Source organism: Pygocentrus nattereri, chromosome 10 (genome assembly GCF_015220715.1).
Source record: "Pygocentrus nattereri isolate fPygNat1 chromosome 10, fPygNat1.pri, whole genome shotgun sequence".
NCBI lineage: Eukaryota > Metazoa > Chordata > Actinopteri > Characiformes > Serrasalmidae > Pygocentrus > Pygocentrus nattereri.
In genome coordinates, this window is record NC_051220.1 from 20,852,867 (window position 1) to 20,873,188 (window position 20,322).

Sequence of the window (20,322 nt, forward strand, 5' to 3'; positions counted from 1 at the left end):
TGAAGGAGTGAAGTATTATTTGTTCTGCAGTTTTGGTTCATATTGTTATTAATTTGATATTCTTTGGCTGATGTAGACACCACTGTAAAAAGTGGAACAGGGCAGTAGTTGAAGTATTTTTGCTTGAATTGATGTAAAACATGGATTTTGTTCATCTAAGCAAAACATTCCTTTGCATTTTCATTGACAATATTTATTTGGGTTGAATGCAAACAGCTGAATTGTTTGTTACTACATAAAATAATTTTACTCAACTCCAAAAATGCTTGTGAGCAATTGTAAAAACAACTGTAAGAGATATAATACGAACAGTTCCTAAGTTTTCTGATTATGGTTATATGATATTTTGCAATTTCTTCTTTTGTAAACAGGTCGTTTCAGAATGCATTAAAGGCTGCTTTCATAAATTTCCTTTTTTTTCCCCCCATGAGCTCCATTGTTGGGAGTGAGCCTTACCCATATAAGAAATGTCAGAAGTATGTTATGATTAATATCCTCTTTATTAGAGAAATAAAAATAAAAAAGTGTCTTTGGACAAAGTGGATTACACATCAGCTGTTATGCTTTTCCAATCTTTTTCTATCCAAAATGTACAGAATTTTGAAGGTAAACTTTTCAAAAAGAGTCCTAATATACCAAGATCATATTTGATACATTTGTTAATGCACTCTGAAATGATGGCAGATATTTTATGGCAGACTTGTCTGATATGAGTAACATGCATTTGAAACATATGCATAACTTCATTGTTCATGAACTATAACCACTTATTACTGTAATACTAATCTCTAATTGTCAAAGTACTGTGATATGAGTAAAAATACAGACATTAGAAAAATCATATATGTTTGATGTAGAGGGCCAAACTTAATTTGGTGCACTGAAAAAAAAATTCTAGCAAGGTATAAAATGGCAAATGTGCACCATTTATTTTGGTAACGACACCATCAAGAGTGATGACTTACCTTTTTCCACAGCACTCGTTGTAAGGCAAAATACAGGCTAACATAACTACTTGGCAGGAGTGCAAATCTAAGATAGTCTACTGTGAGGCCTGATTTTACATGGATAAGCCCAAATTTCCTAAGCATATCACATAGTAAATGACTTGATTTGTGATCAACAGCATGTTTTTATTGCAGAGATTTATTGTCAGCATAGTCTTCACCCCAAGCATCTTCATTTCTCTACTCCCACACTACTGCAAGTACAGTAACTTAGCAAGAACATTCAGGTGCTCCTTGTACTAGGTCATATAGGCTATAAAAGGCTATACAGTACCTCCAAAGAAACAATACTTGTATAAATTCTCACCAAGGGACAGTAATAGGGATACAATGTATGTGTATATATATATATATATATATATATATATATATATATATATATATGTTTGTTTGTTTTAACAAAAGTAAAGGAGAGAAACTGAATATGAACAGACTACGATATTTAGCTTTTAATATCTGGATTCTTTTTACAGTAGTAAAGTAGGGGATTATGGTGGTTCATCAGAGATATCATTATTTGCCTTCTTTGGTAAAAAACACTTCAAATTAAAGCATCGAACAACTGCCTACTAAAAGACATTTTAATCTCTTGTTGGTCAGAGGAGTAACAGTGAGTATTCTACAGTTAAGATTGTTGGACACAGTACAACAGACATTAGCATTAGAAAGGTAGTGCAAAACTAAATGGATGAAGTCAGTCTCTCTAAATACCTCCTAGAAATCTTCATTTTTTTGTCCTTCAAACTTGCATCATCGTCTCCACATACATTCCTCAGCAACTTCCCTATTACAGTTCAGCTCATTTCAACACTGATCCTCCGTCCTTGACCATACTGTTATCTTTTCGGAGCCCACCTCTCCAAGTGTGTGATTTGTGTTGGCAGGTAGTATAGCCAGTTGTTGTTAGTAAGTGCTTAGTTGGGTCAGGATCTTTCCATTGACGGAGAGGCAGAAAAACCTCAGCACAATCCAACTCTCTCATCAAGCCCACATTCACATTTCAGTTAAGTCCATCCCTCCTATAACTCACAGCAAAAGGAAACCTACATTTATCCTACATTTCCTATCCTGCAAAAAGAGAAATGACAGACAAAAAAGGGTAATCCTCTGGAAATATTACATTTTGCGAGATGTCACATCTTCTTTTGAAATATAAAAGATTTCCTACGTAGAAGAATGAAATATATGCGGTGGGAGAATCCACCTTCTCCTATCCTGTATCTCTCTTGGGCCACTCCTGGGCCAGTACAAGCTTGTACGCTGAGCAATACTTTAGCTCAAGGGTCTCTGGAGTCAAACGGCTGTACAACCATTCATTTTTCTTTGGTTGTTAACGGGGTGGAAAACTCTCCAGGTGAAGAAGAAGATTTCTAGACTAAGTGCTGCCCTGAGCGCACACTGTGCCGCTGGAGGTCAGAGACATGGTAAAGGGAATCTCCGCACTGAGGCAGCAGTCCGCTGACTCTGCCAGTTCCCCTTCCTTCTCACAAATCACAGTCATGGGCCCGCTGGGGATACGACTGCGACTGTTATACCGACTGCTGGCAGCAGAGGGTGGCGTGCTAGAGCGACCATATTTGGAGGATGTCAGGCTGGGGGAGAGGCGAGGCAAGGCACCCTCGACCCGTGCCCACTCCTCGCAAGCCCTCCTGCTACGTCCTGGGGAAGTGCAGGAGGTGTCAGGTTGTGAGGCCTCTGCGTTGGGTCTCTGGAGACGGGGGTCGGTGCATTTTAACATTTCGGCAGCAGACATGCGGAAGCTGTGCTCAGAGCGGCTTCCTTTCTTCAGGAGCAGGGCTTTGAAGCTGTCATTACTGGTGGTGGAGCGGCGCAGGCTGCGCTGGATGAAGCTGGTCTGACGGGGTAGGGAGGGCAGGCTTGGGCAGGTACCGGTGGGAGTGACGGGAGGAGAGGAGAGGAAGCCACGGGAGCGATCTTCTTCAGAATCGCCACGGCCCAGAACTTTCCTCTTTGACCTGTGAGGTGATGAACAAGTAGAGTTTAGCAGATAAGCCCTCAGAACTGCATACATATATATGTATGTATATGTATATGCTGTTATTATTTGTAAAATAGGAATGGAAGCAAGGCTTTGTATCCATGTTTTATTGGTTTAAATTGGCTTTTGTAAGGGCCATTGGAAAAAACCTTATGCGCTTTGGAATGACAGTGAAGACATTATGTTACTTTTACCAGAAATGTATATTGGTGCTATCGGCAACGTATCTTAGTTTTGACAAAATTCAAAATAAGGCAATTTCCCTTTATGTTGTGTCAAAATTTCATGATGAATGGACCAACTGAAATTGCTTCCATTAAGGGTTAAGAAAGTCTTTCCTTGTCCTGTAAAGTTATCTTTTGGGATATATGAGGCTTTATTCTACTGCAATACATATATATAATTCATATATGAACGACATCCAATAGATCAAACTTAAAAAGCCATTCTTCAAACTGTACCAAAGGCAATAAAATTACCATATTCATAAACTTTAATATTTTATTGTAAAATCTTTGCCTTTTGGAAGTAACTTTAGATCTACCCAGTTTCCCATGAGAAACATCCAGCAGAGGCTGCCTTGAAGGAATATATTAATATTTGCTCATGCAAGGCATTAAAATTTGACGTACTTCCGGGTTGCGAGAGACACGCTGGCGCGTTTGGCTGCCGCTTCTCCCCTGTTAAATTTATGTTGAATTAGGTTTAGTTTTTGTTTTAGTTTTTTAGGTTATTTTTAAGTTAAAATTCTACTCGTATTGCTCACCCTGGATTAGGATCTTGTACTCTGTGGGCGACATTTGTTCCCTTGGGTTTGTTTCGTCTGATCTTTTCACCTGTGGCGTGGGCCGGCACCGGTGTTAACACTTGGATTACTCGCCCCTGTCCTGACTCTGCTCGTGCTGCTGGGATTGCCCACTGGACTTCGGGAAGCATTGCTGGCCCGGCGTCTCTGTTTTGGCTCTTACAGATCGTCTGATCTTTTCACCTGTGGCGTGGGCCGGCACCGGTACTTGATTACCCGCCCCTGTCCTGACTTTGCTTGCGCTGTGGGGATTGCCCACTGGATTTCGGGAATCATTGCTGGCCCGGCGTCGCTGTTTTGGCTCTTACAGACCGTTCCTGTGGCGTGGGCCGGCACCGGTGTCAACATTTGGATTACCCGCCCCTGTCCTGACTCTGCTCGCGCTGTTGGGATTGCCCACTGGATTTCGGGAATCATTGCTGGCCCGGCGTCTCTGTTTTGGCTCTTATGGAGGCTTCCAGCATGGCAGTAAGGACATTAAGGTACTCTTTTATTGAACTATATGTTCTACAAAACACTCGGTGTAAACCCCCGGACTCGCTTTATCATCTTCGCAACCTCGGCATTTTGCGGAGACCTAGATACTCTCACCGTGGTTCAGGCCGGACTTTTATGTATAAGCAGCACGCGAATACTATTTCTACACTCTGGACCTCATGTCGTCGTACGATTGCTATGGGAATATCTACTCGAGCTAGTGGTCGGATACTGCACTACGTTAAAACCGTAAATCTGCCTGCTTTGAACACTGATTTTAATGTTAACTGTGCTTTACTGAATGTGCGCTCCCTTAATAATAAAGCACCACTCATTGCTGATGCTATTGTGGAGCGCAATATTGACCTGCTGTGCTTAACAGAAACTTGGCAGCAACCCAATGATTATTTTGCGCTGAATCAAACTTTACCAGCGGGCTTCTTATATGTATGTCAACCACGTTTAACAGGTCGGGGTGGGGGACTTGCGGTGGTCTACCGATCTAATCTTAAAGTTAGAACGATCCCACTTCCCCCTCTGACCTCATTTGAATGTCTTTCATTGCTCATTACTGCCTCTAGATCTGTTTTAATTCTGCTCATATACCGACCACCGAAAATGTCGCCTGTTTTTATTTCTGAACTCTCTGACATGCTCTCTTCTTTTATACCTGTGTACTCAAATTTGCTGCTGCTTGGTGATTTTAATATTCATGTTGACTCCGAAAGCTGCTCATTTGCCAAAAGTTTTTTAGATCTTCTTAATTGTTTTGACATTGTTCAGAATGTGAATTTTCCTACCCATAACAAAGGTCATGTACTGGACATTGTCTGCTCTACTGGCATAACTCCTACTAACCTGCATGGAGTTGAGCTGTTTATATCTGATCATAAGGCTGTGTTTTTTAATGTTGTTCTACCATGTTTTCAGCGTGGGCAGCGCAATTCACGACAGTTCTCATTCAGAAATACAAAAAACATCTCTCCCTCTGTCCTTATGGACATGCTCAGTCAGATAGATCACTCTGACTTTAATAGTGACAATGTAAACCAGCTTGTGACTCACTATGACATTACCCTCTCTGCTATCTTTAATGAATTGGCACCATTAAAGACTCGCAAAGTATCTTTCACCCAGTCTGCCCCCTGGTTTACACCAGAGTTGCGCAAGCTAAAGTCTGCTGGTCGTCTGCTTGAGCGTCGCTGGAGGAGAACTGGCATGATGGTGCATGCCCTCGCTTATAAGGATCATGTTGGTTACTATAAAGAGGAGCTGCAAAAAGCAAAAACACTTTATTTTTCAAATGTCATTCAGTGCTCCACTGATAATCTGCGAGGTCTTTTTCAAACAGTTAATAAGCTGATCCGCCCTCTGAATTGTTTTCCTTTAACACCTTCGGCTGATCTCTGTTCAAAGTTTATTAATTTTTTTAATCTGAAAATCGACTCTATTTACTCTCAGTTTGCTTTTACGCGGCCTATATTGAATCATCAATCTCTCTCTGTTCAATTCTCTGGTAGTTGCCTTTCTAATTTTTCTACTGTTAATGAGAGTTTTGTTGGTGAGCTTATTATGAAATCTAGAGCCACTACATGTCAGTTAGACCCCATCCCAACACAGTGGGTGAAATCTTGTCTCCCTGCTATTTGTCCCCTTATCACCAAGGTCATAAATGCATCACTCACTGCAGGCTTGGTCCCTCCCTGTTTGAAATTAGCTGCTGTTACTCCTGTGCTAAAAAAACCTGGCCTTGACCCTGAGAATTTTGCTAACTTTAGGCCCATTTCTAATCTTCCACTCCTGGCCAAAGTATTAGAGCGAACGGTTGCTTCTCAGCTACACGAACATCTGGAATCGAATGATTTGTATGAAGTGTTCCAGTCTGGTTTCAGGAGGAACCATAGCACAGAAACGACTCTACTCAGAGTTGTGAATGATTTGTTATTAGCTGCTGACCAGGGGATGCTAAATGTATTGATTCTTTTAGACCTGACTGCTGCGTTTGATACTGTTTGCCATAACCTGCTACTTACCAGGCTTGAGACACTTATAGGTATAAGTGGCACCGCTCTTTCCTGGTTTAAGTCCTACCTATCTGATAGGCAGCAGTTTGTTTCTATTGGTGGCTACAAGTCTGATTTGTGTGCGCTGTCCCGTGGTGTCCCCCAGGGATCTGTACTTGGCCCTCTACTTTTCATTTTATATATGCTTCCACTTGGCAACATCATTAGAAGGCATGGGCTCCAGTTTCACTGCTTTGCGGACGATGTGCAGATCTATGTTTACTCTAAACCATCTCATACCTGTCCGCCTGCTGTGCTAAGTGACTGCTTACTTGATGTACGTGCCTGGCTGGTTGAAAACTTTCTAAGCCTTAATGGTACTAAAACTGAGGCCATACTGATTTCCTCTCCTGCTACTGCCAGAAAGCTCAGTAGCCTTGCTTTCTCTATACCAGGGTTTGTTGTCTCCTCCTCTGCTCAGGTTCGAAATCTGGGTGTAATTTTTGACACAACACTGTCGTTCGAACCCCACATAAAAAATGTCTGCAAAACAGCCTTTTTTCATTTAAAGAACATTTCCAGAATTCGCCCATTTCTGTCCTCTGCTGCTGCTGAGATCATTACTCATGCATTCGTGACCTCTAGATTAGACTATTGTAATGCAGTGTTGCATGGTCTCCCTACCCGGCTTTTAAACAGACTGCAGTATGTGCAAAACTCTGCTGCTAGGGTGTTGACCCATAAAAGATCTTGGGAACATATTACACCAGTATTGAGGGATCTCCACTGGCTTCCAGTCCAGTTTAGAGTACAGTATAAAATACTGGTAACTGTTTTTAAATCTCTCCATGATCTTGCCCCCACTTATTTGGGTAATCTACTTCAGATGTATGTTCCAACTCGCACTTTACGCTCCTCTTACTCTCATCTCCTAATTGTGCCTTCTACAAAATTCCGTACTCTAGGTGATAGAGCGTTTGGTGTTGCTGGCCCAAAACTCTGGAATGGGCTTCCACTACAGCTCCGTACATCATCATCTCTATCATGTTTTAAAGCCGGTCTTAAAACCTATCTCTTCCAGCTAGCATTTGAGTGAGAATTTCTCTCGAACTTCTATTTATTTTAGTTAAGTCTTTTATTATTGTTTTATTTTTATTGTTGTTATTTTATATATTTTTTTTTTCTTAGTTTATCTTATATATTGTTATAAATCTTAATGTATTATCTGTTTTACTTTTTTTGTATTGTACAGTGTCCTTGGGTCTCTTGAAAGGCGCTTTATAAAATAAAAGTATTATTATTATTATTATTGTATACACGTTTGACGGTGACAGCTAAGAATAAAACTGCACAAAGTGCCCCAAGGCTGTGGCTTAAGAGCTGCTCAAAGCGCTTTCATTGCCACTGTATGATCTGCAAATACTATATCACAATACAGGCTTGTTTTTATCTAGGGCCCATATATAATCATGTTTCAGCCAACAGGAAACTACATCACAAGCACAGTGAAACTTTGGGATCCAAAGGAGATTGAAGAAGGCAAAACAGTGTATTTAATCTGTCCAGGAAACTATTGGATTTTTACGGGTGTAATCCACAGGCCTAACTACGCTACAGGGGGGCACCACCAGCCAACGACACAGTTACTTGCCAGTCCACTCCACACCTGTAATTGGATGTCCACGCTCCTGCTCCAGAAGGTCAGGTGCATTTAGAAAATAAGTCATCACACTGAATACAAGAATGTCCACAGAAGCAGTATTACTAAATTTAAAGTTAAGCGTTGTCATCAGTGTTCCTGGTGTAGACCTTTTCCTGAATTTGTAAGCATCTCACCTAGCAAATTTTCAAACAGATTAAGGGATAGATAAAAATAACATACTTGAAGAATTACCACGGCTATTTACTCCTTGAATAAGTATTACTAAGAATAAATGTCACTCATTTTCAATTGGCATGTCCTCTGGAAGTAACAAAAAAAACGTTCTACTTCGTGTTGACACTGGTATCACTGAGAGACCCTCGTCTGTTTTTCCGCAGGAAATTTTAGCTAACAATTCACCCTCTGTTGCAAAGTTTTTAAGAATGTGTGTCCATTTGGTCCTTTAAGAGTATGTTGCTGTGAGGCAACATTGTGTGACAATGGACAGAAATGATAGTGATATAAAAAAAAAAACAGAATTTACCCTTGTGAAGCGTTTTTTTCCTTCTAGCAGTTATTTAAAATGGAAAATAACAGTTAAAATCATACGAAGACCTATAAAAAAGGAATCATTTTCAAGTAATCGGAAATGGCTTTTATTCTCTAAACAAAACTACTGATTAAAATCACCAGTACAACATTCAGCACGACCACTGTTGCACAACGTTGCTTCTAGGCAAAATACATATTTAAGCAATTTCTCAAAATAGTAAAATCCTTTATAAAATATGGAATGTTAAAAAGCAGCAGATGGGAACCATATTTTTGGATGGATGACAAAGAATGAAAACGCATTTCTGAGGGAAATTGTCTGGTGGAGAAATGTATTTCCTTCAAAAGCCATGCCAGAAAGAGGTTTATAGATATTTAAATGAATACAGATATGGATATAGTATGCATTTTATTGGCTTATTCACAGTGTTCCCTTTCATTGTCATTAAATGTGAGCCGTGTCATTGTAAAATGATAAAAATGGGCTTGTTAAGGCAACATTGTGTCATTAGAGGATTAAATGTTTGAGTAATGATAAATAATTACATTTAAATAAACTGCCATCCATAATGATACAAATGATTACTGGAATCATATTTTATTTAGGTATCATGAATATTATGTTAGGAGGACATAATAAAGATAAAGAAGTCATTAATTATACAATTTAGATCAGTACTCAGCATTCAGTTTCTACACTAATAGACCTTTCAGTTTCTACACTAATAGACCTTTCAGTTTCTACACTAATAGACCTTTCATAATCACATTTTATTATGTTCTATGGCAAATGTCTACAATCTGTTTAATGCATATTTACATCCCACATAATTTGACATCTAAGAAATGTATAGCCTAAAACATCTTGAATATACATTTTCTACATGGCAGGGCTCAGCATACCTGTGAATGGCTGCAAAGAGGTCCTCTGTAGTACGTGGACGAGCAGGCGTCACCATCTCCTCCACAGCTTCTTCGTTAATGCTGGAAGTTGGAGAGGAGTTATCTGTGTTGGAGTCAAACACAGCGCCTAGGACATGAACAAGACACATGCATCTTGGTTACTCTCCTTTCACAGCAACTAAAAGCCAATATGCCCACACCACAGCCGAGACTGATGCTGATTGAGATGCAGCGTGGTCTAAAAACTGCTCCGCCACATACATTTTCAGCTCCTTTAATTATTCACACCCTGCTGCTACTGCTGCTGCTGCCTCGCAATATCTGCACTTTGCCCAGCTTTACAGTAGCAGAGTAGCAGATTACATTTTAAGCCTCCACCTATTAAGCTCTGTGGTTCTTCCCAGTTGCATCCTGACCACCCACAGCCATTCATTTGATTTTATATCTTATCAGTAAAACTTTTGTGTTACTGATACCATATAAAATCAAATGAATTCTAAACAGTCATTCCTGCAGCAGAGCACTATGTGAAAAGCCAATAGCAACTGTGGGGGAGGTAGTGAAGAGGGTTCCACAGAGTCATCTCTCACTGCACGGAGGAGGTGGCGAGAGATACCGCAAACCAATATTTACTACCTACAACCTCTCAGGCTAAGGAGATGGAGAGAAAGGTTTATGTGCACTGGGGCTTGTTAACACAAAGCTTATTACCTTCCAAACACATAACAAAAACATAATAAAAATGTAGTTTATGACAATTGATTTAATCAAAAAAGAGCATTCTGCAGCCTTATTCAGATTGGATTAGTTTATCAGGGGAACGTCTACATGAAAATTTTTACACATCTCTTCAACGATAAAACTCTCACATCTGGACAGCAATAAAATTAGGACAGAACAAGTGAGTATCTAGTGGGTTGTATTTTCCACAAGCCTCAGCCATTTAATCAGCCTTTCCGGTTGAGTTTATTTTGTTTCCTTTGCTGCTAATGCTCTCACATTGCTGAGAGGATGAAGGTTCTACTGCCCAGACCAAGTTAATGGTTGAAAGACTCTTTCAAAGAGACCATTGTTTTCTGATTCAGGAAGTATTTTATATGAATGCAAATGCTAGGAGACTAAATATAGTACGTTTGTGAAAAACAGTAGGTAATTAGGCCTGTAAATTTGTCAGGGGAGGAGGGAGAAAAACAACATGGCCAATCCAGATGGATATAAAATCACAGAGTAACACCTGTAAAGGACAAAATTACCCTAAGACCCATGCAAATTGAATCCTGTCAGAATAGTGCTCATGACAGATAATGGCACATTTATAGCATGAACCACAGCTCTCTGAATGCTGCTGGCTGGGTTATGGGCTCCCTCAAGACAACAAAAACATCAGTGGTTTTAAAGGAATGTCTTACAGAAGCAATGGTAATGAGCTGCTATGAGGATTACATAATTATGCATGAAATGAAACAAATTCAAATGAGCTTAAGCTCAATAGCTGTAAGCCAAACTTTTACAGCAGTAGCATTTTGCACAACCTAAAGTTTTTTTTTCATCCTGTGCCAAGAACATAAATTAGCACATCAATTTAATGATAGTTGCTCCTTCACTGTATGGTGCTTAAGAGACGTTGTTGTACATTCAGTCATTGTGCTGGGAGTCAAGATGACATACATGCAAACACAGTAGAACTGCATATGAACACAAGAATCTTACCATTTTCTTCATTTTCATCCTCTTTGAAGCTGATTGATCCTGAGCTGCTGCTTGAGCCATCATCTGAAATGCCCTTATCATCACTTAGCCCAAGGTCTTTATCACTCAGCCCGAGGTCATTATCACTCAATCCAAGGTCATGCTCGTTGAAAATGAGGGCAGCAAATTGAGGGTCATTCAGACTATCTGAGGAGAACTCACTGCTAAGTGAAACTCTGCTTGGGCCAAGAGGAGTAGAATTACCAGAATCACTCTCAACTTCTACATCCAGTTGTAATGGAATTTCTTCAAGGTTAACTGAATCTCTCAGGGGAGTACAGTTCAGTGCTTCTGGCTCTGCAAACACTTCTGGGCTGGCAACCTCAACAGACTCTAGGCCATTCAAAACAGGTTGCTGCGGGATTGGTGGTATAATTAAGTAAAGACCAGACTTCTTAGGTGATATAGGAGGCTTCTCCTTCTGGGGAGTACATTGAATTGCCTCTGGAGAAGCTATAGATTGTTGAGGTTTGAAGGCAGGAGGTGTGCTTACAAATTGAGAATCAACTGGAAGCTCTAGAACACTTCCATTTTTGTTCACTGGTTCAATTAGAGCAGAGGATGGCTGAGAGGACATGTAATTAGTAAAATCTTCATCTGAAGACTCTGATGTGTCCATTCCATTCTCTGATGGACTGGGAGAATTAGGAATAATAGTATTTTCCAGAGTTTCTACTTCAGCAAGTTTATCTGAACTTGTTTGAGGCTCCAGGATCTGCTCTTTGTCTGCTGAAGCACATACAGTTGTAATAATATCTGTGAAAATGTTTTCTAACTTCATGAGCTTTATTGGTCGGAGCTGTACCAACTGAAGAGCTTGTGCAGTGATTAGTGGTCTCTGAGGTCTCTCTTGTTCCTCAGGTTGACTAGAGCTTGTTTTTTTTGTCCTTTCCACTGACTCCACAGTTACAAGAGAATTTGTTGTTTTTAAAATGGTTTCTGCATGAAGGCCCATCCCAGGTAATGGTGGCGGAGGAGGTGGAGTATGAACATGAGATGGTAATATGAGTGTAAGTGGAGGAGGTGGTGGAGGAGGTGGAAGTGGAGGTGGTGTTGGTGGTGATGGTAGAGACTCCACTGTACTTTCCCTCAGCAACAGAGAATCTGAGATCGCAGAGGGAGGAGGGGGAAAGCCAGGGAAAATGTCGAAGGATGCATTACATTCTTCTGGTGTGGTAGGTGACAGCGTGGGAGAGCTTTTCTTTTTCTCGGGGATGGAGTTTATAGCCAGAGGAGGAGGAGGTGGTGGTGTTGGGGTTATCTTGGATCTTGTGTCAGAGCTGGACATAGGGCTAGTTGAAACAGACAGAGCAGTCTGAGGAATGACAAAACCAGGCAAGGTTGAAGGTAGTGGAGGAGGCGTTGGAAGACTCTTGAAGGAATCCGATGTGTTTGAGGACAGGGATGTAGTTGAAGAAGAAACTGAGGACCGCAGGGAGGACTTTCTCTCTGGGACTTTTGGTTTAGGTCTTCCTGCTGGAGACTTGGCTCTCAGAAGAGATGTTACTGGGGTCCCTGCAGTTGGAGTAATTGACTGACTTGAATATCCACTAGATGGTGAGGTCAGATGGTGGACCTTGTCTGGTGATGAAGCTAAATTTAACTTTACCCTGGAAATGCTGCAGTCAGCTGATACATTGGTTAAGACTGCATTCTCCCCAGCACTTGCAGATCTTGCATTTGGAGAGGACGGCCCTTGCTCAGATCGTGATCGAGGGAAGTCTAAGTAAAAGTCCCATGATTCAGCATATTCTGAGCGCTGGCTGCTGCTGCTGTCACTGTGTGTGGGTGTGACTGGACACACAGCAGCTGGTGCTGACATCCCACTACTTGCCGCACTCACTGTGCTCTGGCTCCTAGGACGCAGAACCCAGGGGTCCTCAAATCCACTGCAGGGCATTTGGCCTGAGAATGATGTGCTGTTGCCTTTTAGGGACTCCTGGAGAGTAGAGATCAGTTGCTCATTAAGAACTGTCTCACTGTGGTGTGGTTTTCGTTGTGGCTTGCGCCGCAAGGAGTCAGTTCTTTTAGGAGGGAGTGGGGGCTTTTTAGCTTTCCTCAGGGAAATGCTACGAGTCAGAGAACGATTGCTGTGTAGGCTTGCGCGGTCACCTTGACTGTGGTGCTCCCTGCATTCATACAAGTTGTGTCTCGCGTTACCTGCTTTGTTGATGCAACCATGGCTGTGTGATTTAAGACCTGAGTCCAGATGCATAGAGGTGTAGTACCCCTCAGTGTCAACAGAAAACAAAGAGCTGGAGTCAGTCTTGGTTGGAGAACGTTCCAGACTGTTAAATACATGACTGATAGGAGAGGAGCAGCTTGAGGTATGTTGGCCCTTTGGAGCTGTTTCATATGTCCATTGGTCAATGGTCAGAGTGCTGCAGCTTTGAGTGCTGCTCTCTGAGAAGTCAGAGTCTCTGCGGACTCCACTGGGACCGTCGCAGTTCCTTCCGTTGAGGGTGCTACACTGAGACTCGGTCTCTGTGTGGCTGACTGTGTGAAGGGAGGCTGGAGACTGGCATCGAGAGGAGTCAGCAGAAATAGAGGTGCCAGCAGTGCTAAAGGGGTGGTGTGAAGGACCAGATGGCACAGAATGCAATGTCTCTTCTCTGTCAAAGCTTTGCTTTGAGTAGGTAGAACTGTAGTCACTCAAGTTCTGCAGAGCACTACTGGGAGTGAAGGGGGCTGGGCTGTTATTGTGGCTGGAAGTCATGTAGCCTGGTGTTGCATTATGCTGTCCATTCTGGAAACCTTGGAATTCATCAGATATGGGACTGATCAATGCATTTTTTCTGGAATCAACTACCATGTGCTGTGAGGATGGGCTAGCATGCTGCATGTTAACCTGGTAGGGCAAGGAGCTCGTGGAGCCATTGACCATCTGGTAGGGGGAACTGGTGTACTTGGGTTCATGCTGTTGATAGGAGATTCGAGCACCTTGACGAGGCAGACTGCGAAAGCCTTGGTCACTGGCGTTATGCTGAGGACTAAAGTCGGCACCATTGCAGTCACTCATGTTGGAGATGCTGCCTGAAGAGGAGAGTGAGATGTTGGCCATTTGAGCTGCGATGCCACACCCTCGCTGTGCACGGATTCTTCGCATGGATGGGGGTACTATCTTTACTTCATCTGTCTGGCAGCCAGAATCACGGGTGTCTGAGTATTTCAAGGTGGAGTTGACACTTCCTGCATGGCTAAGGGTGGAATACTGGCCTGGCATGTACACTGAGTGAGTTCTGATGTCATTTTGCCCTGCTGTAGAAATGTTGAGAGAGATGAAAAAAAGTGTAAAATTAAACTCTTTGACCATGCAATTCTCACTCCTCTGTGCCTATATTTATTCAGCCGTACTTTTATATTTTAGCAGATATATTGGACTAACAAGTCATACTTACATGTAGGTGTACTACAACAACTTAAATAACCGTTGAAAGAGCCAGCATAGAATAAATTATATTTAAGGCACACTCCAGCCAAAGAATGGAACTATCACGACTGGAACATTGTTATCTGTTGTAAAAATGCTAACATCTGTTGTAAACATGTTAACATGCTAACAGTTGTCTCAAGTAAGGTTATCAGTTTGAACCTCCTTCTGATCATGTATCTTGAAGATTTTTTTTTTAACTTTTGCAAAATTTTTGGGGGACGATTTTTGGGGTTGGGCTGTTTTTTGCTAGCTGGTCAACAAAAAAGATAAACCACTATCACTGCTAGTAAGCATTCTTATGGCATCTATAAATGTAATAACTGTTTTCAAATCATCAATGCAACGCAGAGAATGGATCTAGTGTCAGAAGTAACTCCTCAGATGAAGAGGACAGCAGGCTAAATATTAAAGTTAGTAAGGCCACCATAGTTTTCTAAATGCCTTATGACAGTTTAGCGTTTTTCAGTGGGTGAAAGCAGAAACAAAATTTTCTTTGGTGCTTCATTTTTGCTGAACAAAGACAGACACTGTTTTGTTCAGCGAACAAGGTAAAATTTACATTAATGCTAGCTTAAATTTATTACCCTATAGATCAGTGGTTAAACTAGGGTCAGAATTGGATTAGCAATGATTGCAATACATGTGTGAGAGAACACTGATGAACAAAAACATGAGTCTCTCAAAAACGTGAATTCTCTCAAAGCCATGAAGCTGAGGGATACAATGTTGCACTACAGAAAACTGCATAATAACATTATATTCTAGTTTTAGGCCAGAGTGTCTCTTTTTTGGTGTGAGAAATGATAAATCACAATATGAATAAGAAGGAAATTAATATGTTTAATAATTACTGGACAAATGTTCAGGAAGCAAAGGTTTTTAATGAATAATATTTTGTTTTTATTAAGAATAAGACGACATTTTTAATATCTAGAAACCACTTCAACAGACTTCTGTATTAATGCTTTTGAAGTCTGGCTCCAGCTGCTTCTAAGTTGTTAAAATACCAGAAATGAGAAAATTTCTACAGTGGGAGCAGAGCTCACTTCACTAAATCTGAAGAACAATTGGATATAGTGCCTCATGGCCATACCTAATTCCCTTTGGACGTTGTCTGGAACCCCTGTTATAGTCTTCCTTCGTTTTACCTTCTTTGACCTCCGTATTACTGTGTCAGTGTTGCTTAAGGTACGCCGAAAGCTTGCCTGTCGATCAAAGCTCTCACCTGTTATGAGATTTCAAGACAAGGCAAAACTGGTTATGTACACCAAGTATCATTTGAATAGGAATTCATTTACATTAAAACATTTTTCAACATAGTTTCTGTAATTAGAGATTTTTTTTCTAAAACTTCATGACCATTTTCAAGAATTTCCTTTTTTTTTCATAACATACACATTTATCAAGAAATATTAGTGCTACACTATATTGCCAAAGATATTCACTCAACCATCCAAATCACTGAATTCAGGTGTTCCAATCACTTCCATGGCCAAAGGTGTATAAAATCAAGCATCTAGGCATGCAGACTGCTTCTACAAACATTTGTGAAAGAATGGGTCGCTCTCAGGAGCTCACTGGATTCCAACATGGTACTCTGATAGGACGTCACCTGTGCAATAAGTCCAGTTGTGTAATTTCCTCGCTACTAAATATTACGAAGTCAATTGTCAGTGATTGGGAACGACAGCAACTCAGCCACAAAGTGGTAGGCCACGTAAAATGACAGTGTGGGGTTAGCGGATGCTGAGGGTGTATAGTAAGCAGAGGTCGCCAACTTACTGCAGAGTCAATTGCTACAGACCTTCATGTGGCCTTCAGATTAGCTAAAGAACAGCATAGAGAGCTTCATGGAATGGGTTTCCATGGCCGAGCAGCTGCATCCAAGCCTTACATCACCAAGCACAATGCAAATCATCGAATGAAGTGTTGTAAAGCGCTGCCTCTGGATTCTAGAGCAGTGAAGAATAGTTCTCTGGAGTGATGAATCACGCTTCACCACATGGCAATCCAATGGACGAGTCTGGGTTTGGCGGTTGCCAGGAGAACAGTGCTTGTCTGACTGCATTATGCCAAGTGTAAAGTTTGGTCAAGGGGGGATTATGGTGTGGGGTTGTTTTTCAGAAGTTGGGCTCAGCCCCTTAGTTCCAGTGAAAGGAACTCTTAATTCTTCAGCAGACCAAGAGATTTTGGACAATTTCATGCTCCCAACTTTGTGGGAACAGTTTGGGGATGGCCTCTTCCTGTTCCAACATGACTGTGCACCAGTGCACAAAGCACAAAGGTCCATAAAGACATGGATGAGCAAGTTTGGTGTGGAGGAACCTGACTGGCCTGCACAGAGTCCTGACCTCAACCCAATAGAACACCTTTGGGATGAATTGAAGCGGAGACTGTGAGCCAGGCCTTCTCATCCAACATCAGTCTCTGACTTCACAAATGTGCTTCTGGAAGATTGGTCAAAATTCCCATTAACATACTCCTAACCCTTGTGGAAAGCCTTCCTAGAAGAATTTAAGCTGTTACAGCTACCAAGGGTGGGCCAACATCATATTAAACACTATGGATTAAGAATGGGATGTCACCCAAGTTAATATGCGTGTGAAGGCAACCAAATACTTTTGGCAATATAGTGTATGTTATGATTAATATCCCCTTAAATAGAGAAATAAACATTTTTCATTCCATTAACATCAGCTGGCATTCTTTTCAAAAACTAATTATATCTGAAAAGAAACATCAACTATTAAAAAGATTTTTGATTGGAGTGGGCAATATGATAATATTTATTGCTACTGTGATATATTGGGCCAAATTATGCCACCATATGCTCTTCTGTCAATACTTAAAGAATGCTTACTCACTGGATGTTTCATTACAAAGACAGCAATATTTGCACTTTACTCATAATAGTACTTTTGTTAGCATTTTTAAATGTGCCAGTACTGGTTCTGGTTTGACTGTTCCAACTTTAAAAAAAATATTGTGATGTGTAAAATGTGAAAATAAAATATGCTGATGTTATATTTTAAACATATTGCCCATCGTTTATTATAAGTGTTGCCATAGCAAACACACCCATCCCTATTTTTGGTGCTACCAAAATTATATACATTTTATAAAACAAAATATATTTTTTTCAGGCCATAAACAACTCAGAAAATATGCTTTTTTTCCAGAGAACATCTCAAGAACATCACGCTGAAATATTGTACCTGTTATGTCGATGGGAACAATGTCGGTGGCCACAGACTGGGCCTGCTGCCTCATCTTCTCCTCTGGCGTCGGTAATGGAAGACTCTTGCTCCAGCTGCTCTGCATATTTATCTCACAGATGTTGTCCAGCAGAGGAGTTTGGGGGCCCATAGAGTACACAAGTCTCTCCTCTTCAGCTGACGACTCTGATGACTGAACACAACATATGCACTTAGACTTGAATAGGATGGGATTGAGCCTATTTCCAGGGAAGGGAATTGCGTCATACTTGGTCATTTCCCCAGTTTTGTCAGTTGAGAAGCTAAAAAGAAGGAGGAACTGAACTCTGCACTCCCCCTGAACTCTGTTTCCTCCAGGCACTAAATTGTGAATGAAATATTTCCGAGCTCAGAATCTTCTGGCATAGGCCTGTAAATTATTCATGCAAATTTGAGCTTAGTGTTACCGAGGCTGCTTACCACCACACTGAGTCTCCATACTTGTTTGAATGTAATGAAATCTAACAGAAAAAAGTCTACAGGTAGCACCAAAAGCACCATAATATACAGCAACATGCTATTACGTGAACTTTTAAACATATGGGATCACTGAACTGATGGAAAATGCTGTTTAACAAATAAAATAATTTAAATCTACTGCATTAGTGTTTTAGGAAGGCACGAACACTGGCTAGGCTACTGCATAAAGCAGCTAGAAAGACAAGGAGCCATCCTTTCTAAAGAGGAACACAGCGCTACCACAGCCTACTGCCAGCATAGCCAGCTGTACCTTTTTCCTCCAAGGTTTCAAATGACAGCACAGAGAGAAGCAGGATTCTGACAAGCAGTCTAGTACACTAGACCGCTTTGATGAGGGGAGAAAACAAATGTGAAGGATATAAATCATTTGAAAGAAACATATATATAAACAATCATAGAATACCTCACTAATGGAGAATACATAATGCCAAATATATCAGTTATTGTTTATAATAGTGTATGACTGTCAGTGTATTCTAATATTAAAGCTCCACTAGAGGGCAGTGTAAGATAACATTTTACACCAGCAGTCACACACGTGCCTCCTGGAGCTCTACCTTTCTACAGACTTTAGCTTAAACCTTAACCAACCCCACCTGATCCATCTGAATATTGCATTCATTAGCCATAGATAAGCTGAATGAGCTATGTTAGATTTGGTTTGGAGGGGAAACCTGCAGGTTGGTAGATCTCCAGGAGGAGGGCTGGTGACCACTGCTTTACGTCATGGTTTCAAGTTTGAAAGAAGTTCAACTTTAAGCTATATAATTCATGCATATAAAGGTGTATGGATACAACATGAGGAGTTAAAAACTTGGAAACTGTATTAATGGCGTACTAACATTACAGACATGTCGCATGGTATAATTATGATTCATAGCCAGATATTACGTCATTACACGTTTTGGTAAAAAAACTGGGACACTTATTGGTAAATGCACCAGATGACAAACAAAACTATACAGTCATATCTTTTGTATTTTGTGAGTTGTCACCTTTCATTCCATCCTCTCTCTACTGACTTTCCTTTTTGCTACCAATGGTAGCCTAAAGTTGCTATCCATACACATAAATGATTGATTTGATTTAAATATATTGATAAATGGTGCATGCCATGGTGGTCATGTTAGCTCACAACAGTTTCTTAATAAATGATCATAACAGATGTCCCTTTTAAATTAGTATATTCATAAAAAATTGGACCATACTTAAAACCCCCTTTGACAGAATCATTTTGACAATGCATAGAAATAATATTGTCAAATACACACCGTCACATGCACAATGGCAAGAACACTAAAATGAATGAATACATATTGTCAATAGACCATTTCATATACCAATGTCGAAATATTTTCTATTTAAAACATATACTAGTGAAAATCTTCCACATTTGACTATTAATTATTACATGAATATTAATGGATTAATTTTCAGTTAATGATGTACAGTTGTATGAAATTGTAGTTTGTATACCTTGTGCTTTCTTTGTGGTTTCTAAGTGAAAATAAATGAACACGTCCTCTACAGGGGACAAACGTTCTAAAATGTGTATTAATTCAAAGAGTCTAACAGATTGGAAAAAATATATATATATAAAATGTGCCATAACTTTAACTGTGCATTAAAATGTGCAGAAGTGTGTTCCCTGTAGACGTTTACTTATTTTTACTTTGTAAATCAACACAATGTGAAATGCAGGGTGCCCAAATGTTTGCATATGACTGTATGTAACATGTTGTCACAACACAAGCCCAATACAACACCCATGCTAAGCTACTCCACTGCTAAAGAGACAGTTCACTTCAATCAAACCTCAAAATAATTTAGTAATGTTGAGATTAATGACTGGCTCATTGCACTGATTTATCAGGCTACTGCAGTGTTTGTAAAGAAGCTGTTTTTTGAGTTCCTCTTTAAAGCCTGTCTAATGAGCATGTCTGCTACACACTCTGGTCTGATTTTAAAATAGTTAATAAACAAGCATTAATAGCATTTCTTTTAAAGATATTTTTTTA

The 20,322-nt window shown here is 40.5% G+C and overlaps 1 protein-coding gene across 8 annotated transcripts in view; it reads right to left on the reverse strand.

Annotated features, from left to right (window-relative positions):
• Nucleotides 1-1,441: 1,441 nt before the first annotated feature.
• nhsl1a (NHS-like 1a) overlaps nt 1,442-20,322 on the reverse strand; it is an 89,362-nt gene continuing 70,481 nt past the window's right edge. For 5 of the 8 annotated variants that reach the window (XM_017694427.2, XM_017694431.2, XM_017694433.2 and 2 more), the window contains exons 4-9: nt 18,555-18,629; nt 17,786-17,978; nt 15,664-15,795; nt 11,099-14,395; nt 9,389-9,515; nt 1,442-2,983 (exon numbers count right to left, since the gene is read on the reverse strand). In XM_017694427.2, coding sequence (XP_017549916.1) covers nt 2,383-2,983; nt 9,389-9,515; nt 11,099-14,395; nt 15,664-15,795; nt 17,786-17,978; nt 18,555-18,629 — 4,425 coding nt within the window. In that variant the 3' untranslated portion in view covers nt 1,442-2,382. The remainder of the gene's footprint in view (nt 2,984-9,388; nt 9,516-11,098; nt 14,396-15,663; nt 15,796-17,785; nt 17,979-18,554; nt 18,630-20,322) is intronic. The other 3 variants (XM_017694430.2, XM_017694435.2, XM_017694428.2) reach the window with 2 other exon arrangements.